Genomic DNA, 8814 nt, shown 5'->3' with positions numbered 1-8814 from the left:
TTTGGTAACAAAAGTTTAACTTATCAGCTTATCAAATACTTTGCAAAAAAAAAAAAAATTAAAGAACATTCATTTTGTTGATTTTTTTAAATCAATTTCTAATGCATTTTATATTTAAAATGTTAAGTGGATAACTTAGAATTTTAATCAAATAAATAACATATTAAGTATTAACTATATACTATAAGTATTTATGCATATACACTATACATTTTATTTTAATCATTACTATTTTTTTTTGTAAATTTTAATTACATCAAAATGTGGAGTATAATCCAAATACATAAAAAATCAAAATAAAATATTATGTTGTTACCAACATGATAGAAGAATAAAAAATAATTATAATAAATATTTTGTTCACAGAATCATTGGGAATACCAGCTTGGTTTTCAGTCACACTTATTGCATTTGGAATTTTAGGAGTCACAGGAATAATATTTGCTGCCTTGCAGAAAATTATTATAACCAATAATCAACCTCCACAATCATCACCCGCAACAGTACCTCTTACTTCATAATTATTATTCAATACTATAATATGTATTCATTATTATGAACAGCACTATTTTAAAAAAATTTTTTTAAAGTTTTAGTATACATTATTTAAGTTTAAACAGAGTTTCTATTAAAAACCAGCAACTAATGTAACATTATTTTTTTTATAAAAAAAAACAATTAATTTTGGGAAAATGTTTTTATTAACAATAAGGACAATTGAATTACACAAAACTGTAGTTTAGTTGCTATATTTATACTCTATACATAAGAACTAGATTTATTGAAAGTACGAGTATATTTCTGTATTCTATTCATGGTTTTTTGACTTCTTCATACAAGAAATTAAAAGAGTTAACTGTTCCAATAACTGTTCCAATGCAAATAAGACCAAACAAAATACGATCACTGGTTCCTCTTTTTAGGTATACAGGTACACCATCGGGTTGTTGAAAATGTTTTTGCCATTTCTTAATATTTGCCAAGCGGGCGTCTTCTTGAAGAGGGTGGCTTTTGTGGATACTTCTAATTACCATTTTTGTTACGCTCGAGATATTGCGGGATGCCATTTTCTTGATCTAAAAGCCAAATACTGTTAAATAACATAATTATTACAAAAATAAGTCTAATAGGTAGTAACACTTATCCTCTACTATACTCGATCGGCAAGGCAATCAAAAGGTTTTTAGAATATTTCTTAACATTTTCATGATTACCAACTCAGCGACGAAGTGTCATAGGAGAAAAAGAGACAATATCTACCCACTTAAAATACGTACAAATGATATGGTTGTGTTATAGGTAAATACAATTTTTTTTACTAATTTTAATGTAAAAATAATATTTTTGTAATAGTATTCTTAGAATAGTGTAGTTGTGGACGCAGATAGGCGGGCGCTCACGCTGCCGGGTCTATCCTAATGTAGTATAAAAATAAATGAGACAATTTCAAACTTGTCTCTTCTGCTGGGCACGACATGCAGGGGGAATTGGAAAACGACGGAGGGGGGGCTATCGTTGCTCTATGAGACATGTCTCGGTGTTCATATTATTGTTTTGGTATCACCTATCACCGTGCATCGCTGGTCTTGTTATCGCTCGCCACAGTTTTCGACGATCATTGTGTTGTTAATTGACATTTATGCCATTTAGTTAATCATTTTTGAACATTTTTTACAGTATACATAAAATATAATACAGGGAGTCCGAGGGGCACAGTCCCCCTGTTAAGTCACGTAACACCATTTTTTTTTTAATGTCCAACTACTAGTATATATAGCAAATATTCAATTTATAATTATTATTTTATTATGAAGCAAAAATATACCTAAAATTAAAACCTTTTCAGCTAAAATATATGCCTGAGCCTATTAAAAGTAAATCATTTTCCACTTATATTTATTAAAACAAAAAAGTCAACTTGATAATTATTTATTTTATGTGACTACACAGACAAATATACATTATACACACTTGCTATGAGTGTAAAAATATACTGTTGTATATCTGTCATATCTTTATAAAAATCACCTGAAAAATGAATAACATGGGCAGAATATTAAGGGTTACACTAAGAACCTAAATAAGCAACCCATATATTTCCCATTTATCTAAATGTTACTTGGTATTCAAGTATGCTTAGATATAACACGACCCTGCTATTTACTTTCGGAATAAGCTTCTAACCCTACCAGTGTTCTAGAAATATTATAAAGAAGATGGCTCTAAAAATTGAAAATTATTTAATAGCTACATTACTTATACCATATATTATAATAATAGTTTTCGCATAGTGCCTTTTATTAAAAAAACTAGGATGGATTGACAGTCTCTGACTACACTGTTGCCGATGCGATGCAAGGGTTAAGGTGTACAACTAGCACAGTAAAAACATCAAATTACAAATTTTAAATTAAAGACAACTTTCAACAAAAAGTAATCGGATTTGGACAATAATTAATTAATGTTAGTTTCAGCATTAGTCATGATTTACCTTATTTTTTCTGTTGATTTGACAAAAAAACTATTACATACTTAAATATTAAATTAAATAATTGGGTACTAATATAAATAGTTTAAAATGTTCAATGGTTTTTGGTAATTACCTTTAATTAGGAATCCAAATCAAATGCAAATATTTAACTTCGTTTGTACTCCTTTCTTGAAGACAATTAGTACATTGTGCGAAATACGAATTATATATTATGATAGACAGTAACTTCGATTTCTGAAAATGTATAACCTTGATAAAACTGAAAAGAAAAAATGTAAGAAACATGTGATTCATGGAAAAGTAATTCAAATTTACAGTGTATACCCCTTAAGCATAAATAAAAAAAGGGATTTTGCTTACATTTGTAATTTGGAGGTTAGAAATTGCAGTTCTATAATGTATAAAACGCGAAATATACGGAATAAATAATAATTGATAATATTATTCATCATTCATTTTTCAATTATATTTATTACCATTTACTTGGTTTAATGCAAAATGTTAAGTGTGAATGAGGATTGAGGGATGTTTTTTTACTTTTTTATAAACATAGTATGTAAGTACTCGGTTGCGTAGTAATTGAATTTAAGTATAAAGTACAAGTCATTAAGCTATATCCATAGTTATAATACACAAACGCCAAAATTGAAATAACGTTTTATAAAATTTTAAATTGACGAAATTAGATAAATTATCTATAGTGCACTGTTTTGAACATTATATATACTTAAAGGTATGGTTTTATACAACGAATATTGTTTTAGTATTAAAACCATTTATATATTTTTATTTCTAAGCTATTAGTAGTTAAAATGAGTTTTGATACAACATGGGATGTCGATAAGCATAAGTCCGAATTTGAATATGAAGAACATTGGCAATTTCGACGTCAGTTTTTAGTTGAACATAAAGACAAATTTCCAGAAAATAGATTGGTGTGTTTGGCTCAAGTCTTTTTTAATGTTGAGTTTTTAGGATGCAAGTAAGTGTATTAAGTTATTTACTAAGCTTATTAGCAAAAATATTTTGTATCACAGTTTTACTTTTTGAAGGTACCCAGAAAAAACAATGGCCCTTATAGAACAACTTTCTGAAGGTTTAGCCGATGATCTAAGGGAAAAGCGAAAGGGTAAATTACAAAGGACCTTTGTTGCTGCTTCAGATGCAGCTGAAGCTAGGGCTAAAGGTACACGCTGTGAGTCAACATGTTAATTATATAAAACAGGATATTTATTAGTTTTTGATTATAATTTATATAATTTTTTGGTATAAATTGACTCCAGAACCACCTTTCAAATTTATTTTGTTAAATTAAAGTGTTTTTTATGTTGCTTTTAATCAGTAATAAAAAATCTACAGATTCAAAAGTTATAGGTAATAGAACTTTAAAGATTATTGTTAACAAATAAGCAAAAATACTATGCAGATGATATCGTACGTCGATGCCAGTGTAAAACAACAATTCTTGGTGTATGCATGATGCATATTATACATTTTTCCCTCAGTGGTATATTATTTTTTTTATGCGCTTATCAATTTTGAAATATAATTTCATAAATAGCTAAAATGAATTTCTGCATTTCCAAAGTTCAATTATAACTTTTGACCCTCTAGAGATTTTTTGATATTGTATTCAAGATAAAAAAAGAATACAATTTGCAAAATAAAAGAGGTCTGATAAACAAAAATTGTTAAACCATATTGATATTTTATTTATTTGCAGGAAATCGCCAAGTTTCTATGTCAGTCACTAATAAAAAATCTTTCAAAAATTTAACAATTACACCCTATCATCCAGACTACATACTACCACATTTTATACTACTTGATGCTAACTGTTCAAATTCATTTGAAGTAATATTTCGATCTTGTGACTTTTGTCAAATACCCAAGCCAGATATTAAATATAGTACAGAAAACCCTACAAATATGTAATTATTTTAAAATTATTAAGTTCCTTTTTTTTCCAAACATAATCATGTTTTTTAATTACATTTTAGCCAAGCAACCCTTTATATGCAGCAAAAAGTAATAGCTTCCGCTTTTGGTGAATCGGAGAAAACGGCTCGAAAAAATGTGTGCAACTCCGCTTTAGAAAAATTAAAAAATACTTGTTTTACCATTAAAGTAATTCCAAGTTTTTATTTTATAGCACTAAATATATTTTACAAATTGTTCATATTAATATTTGTATATTATTTATAGAAAAAAGTGGAAGATTCTGAACATCAAGTTAGTAAGGCTGCTTTTCTTAATGATGTGTCAAAAGTAGTCACTACAAATAATACTAATGATGATAATGTAGAAAAAAAATTATCTGATGATAATGTCGGGAATAAATTACTTAAAATGATGGGTTGGAAGGGTGGTGGACTAGGAAAAGAAGGTCAAGGTCGTCAAGAACCAGTAGAGTAAGTTCAACATTTTATTAAAACATTGTACTATATTTTATTTATTCTATAGGCCCTATAGTATAGGGTGTTCCAGAAAGCAGCCACATTTTGAAAATTCTATAACTTTTAATATTCGTCCAAAATAAAAATAACACATACCATTGTGTTCAGGAGGTCCTGAGGTTTATATGTGGAACATAACATTGGGTATATGACCCCCCTTGCTTCTCCTACAGGCCATTTAACGTCTATGAAATTTCGGATGACGCGTTTGCAGATTTCGATGTCTAGGTCACCCATCACTCGCCTGATTTCCGTGGCCACCACGGTGTTGTGACCTGACCTCCTGCAAATTTTTCTTGACTTTACGTACCCTCATAAGAAAATGTTGCTGGGGGTCAGGCCACGATCATCAGGCGAGTGATCTAAACGTCAAAATCTGTTGAATTGATGGCCTGTAAGGCGAGCAGAGGCAGGCTTATGCCCGATGTTATATTCCACACATAAACCTCAGAACCTCCTGAACACAATGGTATGTGTGTTATTTTTTTATAAGAGTATATGCTGGTTTTGAACAGTGAACATGAAAAATTAGGTTAGGCAGCTGGCCAGCATATCAACTCTGTAACTCTATAACGTATCCCAATAATATTGATAAGTATTCGTTAAGGAGTATCCCATCTTGTATCAAAATTGAAATTTATAAAATGGTTTTATTGTCAAAACATTATTACATAAAGAATTTTTGATATGAAATAGTAATCAACCGTTAAAATTGTTTATGTGGGATTCCCACTGTCAAGAGGTACCCTCGCTCGTCATAGCTTACCATTTACCGGCCCTTAAACTTATGACGAGGTTACTTCTGTTGACAGCTGTTGTATACTTAATTGTTAAAGAATACAACTGAACTTTAGGATTAATAAAATATGTTTATTATGAAACGCTATAACAGCAATGACAAGTAATTATTTTCAATATTAGCGTACGCCGTGAACAGTCCCCACTGCGTACACATTAATTAGTGTTATCTGAATAACCATATTATAAATATAACAATATACAGTATAACAATATACAACAACAGCAAAATCCCATATAAAATCAATCACCATCCTTGTGTACATAACCGATTATCTGTATATTTTAAAATTGATGGTTACACTATGAATGGACCTGCTGTCTAAATAAAGTTGTCTCCTGTAGCTTATTGATAGCACCCTTTTGCGAAAAAGTGAACTAATATAATACCTACATTTAAAAAATTAAAAAAACAAAATTTTTAAAACGAAATTAAAAAAAAATTGTATAATTAAATGCATTTTGTACAAAATCATAATTTATAAACACCAAATACTTATTTGTCAATAATATTAGTTATATACTTGTAAGAGAATCACTCTATTCATAATTTTTCGAAGGTAGTTGTTAGCTTAACAAAATTAAAGTAGTTAATAATAAATCTTGTCGAGCTACAAAATTTATCTGCATGTGTCAACGCCGTCGATTCTCTATTGATTTAACCAACTCTCATATAGTTAACTTTATTTTATGTATAAATAGTAATGTTTAAATATTTAGTGTAAACGCCATTAATTATCAGGTATAAAGTTATTATCAGTAGTAAACATCAGGCGCTAATGAAGGTCTAAATAAATGTATTAGTATAAAAATTAGAAATTTAAGTAATTTCCTAGAAAAAGTATAAAAATTTGTTGTTAATAATTAAAAAAAATTAAAACTATAATCACTAAATTACAAGTAACAGAATGAATTCTTAATTGAGTAAGTTTCAGATATATCCTCGTCACATGTTTTATGCCGACGTTTCGGACTCTTTGCAGAGTCCATCTTCAGGGCAATAGTGGTCTCGACTGTTTAAATGCCGTGACCATACTGATTTGAACAGTTAAGACCACTATTGCCCTGAAGATGGACTCTGCAAAGAGTCCGATACGTCGGCATAAAACATGTGACGTGGATGTATCCGAAACTTACTCAATTGATAATCAATCCACAAAAGTTTTAACGCTTAGAATGAATTCTATAAAAATTAAAATAACAATATTTTTTATTTTTATTGCCAATGAAAGTTGTAAATGTATGACACTCATATTTACTTGTTTTTTCTGGTACATCAATCTTAATTCTACTTAGTACTTTCATTGAAAAAAACAACATTACCACTGTTTCAACTTTCAGCTGCACTTATGTTGTACTTTGATAACATTTTAGCATTGTTCAACTACCAAAAAATTTGGGACTTGGTCATAAAACCAATGTTGCTGAAAGTGCAAAACAAAAAATAATGTTTGCTTTGAAAAGAGAAATCAAGAAACACTTGTTAGAATTCAAAAAAAGTTCTAAAAAGAGAATTGTTTTTTCAACTGAATTCACCATTGAAGAACGGAAAGCTGTACATATGTAAAGTTTGCTTTATTATATTATTTAATTTCTATATATAAATTTATACATTTGGGGGTCTTTAAGTTTGACATGGCATTGGATGGCCATCATTCAACTGCAAATATTGAAAAAATATTTCTCTAATTTTTTCAAATTTTTATTTAATTTTCTTGGTCTCATTGTTTGCACATAAAATTTATACCGTCACTCTCCCGGCCGTATATGTATCTATAAAATAACAAAATATTTTTAATCAACCCTTAACTACAAAAATAATACTCTATAGCGTATACGTACTTTAGATGGTAAAATTGCTGCCGAAACAGGTATATTCTATAGAGTATTTTTTTTGTGGTTAAGGGTTTATTTAAATATTTTATTTTATAATGTATAACCACAAGTGTCATATACATTTTTTCTTTATATATTTATTTATAAGTATTTAAATTAATAATTGTAACAGGCTCAGTCAAAATATGGGTTTGAAAACAAGAAGTTATGGCAAAGGAGAACAAAGACATATAGAAATTTTTAAAAAACAAACTGCTCAAGAAATCTTTTTTGAATTATTAGATTGTGACTATGAAAATGATTATTACATATTGATTCCTCCAATTAATTAAGCAAAATCATCATAAGTAAAATAATGTATTGTATTTACATTAACGGTATTAATTGTCAACAAAAATTGTTTAATGTATAATAAAATACTATTTACAAACTTTGTCAGTTAAAATGTTTTATCACAGAAATGTAAGTCATATCTTGTGCATAGATAAATGTTTAAATGGTTAGTAAAACAAATGTTTAGAAGTAATTTGTATTTAATTTTTCATCAGTTAAAAAATCATAGCTATTATTTTTAAGTAATATAAATTAATTGTATTAATATTAAGACAACACTCCATTATATTGAAATATTATAAAGGTAATAAAATGTATTAGTGACTGATAATTTTTAAATCGATTGTATAAATTTGTTATAAATAAAAAATAATTATACCTAATAGATTTAGATATTTTAGATGTTAGTTTGATAATGTTATTTATGTCTTAATTACCATGTTGCAACAATCAACCTTAACTCCGAAATGAAATTAAATCTGCTATTAAGAGGTCACTACCCACCTGTAATTAATCTACAAAAAATGGTTTTGCGGGGGACAAGAATGCGAGGGTGGTATTTAGAGTAGCTGTATAAAATTTTTACAATGGATAGAAAAAAACTATCTACGAGGTAGCGTTTTTAGATTTTTAGTAACTTAAACACAATTAAAATTATTTATTCGTAAATATTCATTTTTTTTTCTTTTTTAATTTTTTTATAAAAGTATAGATATCGAACAAATTAAACGCTACCCCATGGATAAAGTTCTTCTATATACATATTACATTGGGATAATTTGGTATATTTACTGTTAATACTGGCCTCACATACTTGTCCCGCGCAAAGCAGTTTAGATTGTAATTTATCGTATAGAAATGACTGTGATAGGCTGACAAAAAAAATGGCAATCAACAAAG

General features: G+C 28.3%; 1 protein-coding gene across 2 annotated transcripts; it reads left to right on the top strand.

Moving 5' to 3' along the window:
* Positions 1-2904: 2904 nt before the first annotated feature.
* LOC126838748 (NF-kappa-B-repressing factor) lies at positions 2905-8188 on the top strand. 2 transcript variants are annotated; one of them, XM_050573420.1, is made up of 8 exons: positions 2905-3224; positions 3296-3473; positions 3544-3677; positions 4215-4422; positions 4492-4618; positions 4697-4902; positions 7120-7308; positions 7754-8188. In XM_050573420.1, exons 2-8 carry the CDS (start codon positions 3304-3306, stop codon positions 7911-7913), a joined length of 1194 nt encoding a protein of 397 aa, XP_050429377.1. In that variant the 5' UTR covers positions 2905-3224; positions 3296-3303; the 3' UTR covers positions 7914-8188. The 2 variants fall into 2 exon arrangements, with proteins under 2 accessions (XP_050429377.1, XP_050429375.1); XM_050573418.1 differs by having other exon boundaries at positions 3289-3473; positions 7754-8186.
* The last annotated feature ends 626 nt before the right edge of the window (positions 8189-8814 follow it).

This window comes from Adelges cooleyi, unplaced genomic scaffold (assembly GCF_023614345.1).
Source record: "Adelges cooleyi isolate 19-005CV unplaced genomic scaffold, UGA_ACOO_1.1 ACOO_flye_CR_arks_rails_tigmint_CR_PRNA_30, whole genome shotgun sequence".
In the NCBI taxonomy this organism is placed as follows: domain Eukaryota; kingdom Metazoa; phylum Arthropoda; class Insecta; order Hemiptera; family Adelgidae; genus Adelges; species Adelges cooleyi.
Note: the sequence above shows the minus strand (reverse complement) of the source record. Positions and strands in the feature narration are given on the sequence as shown.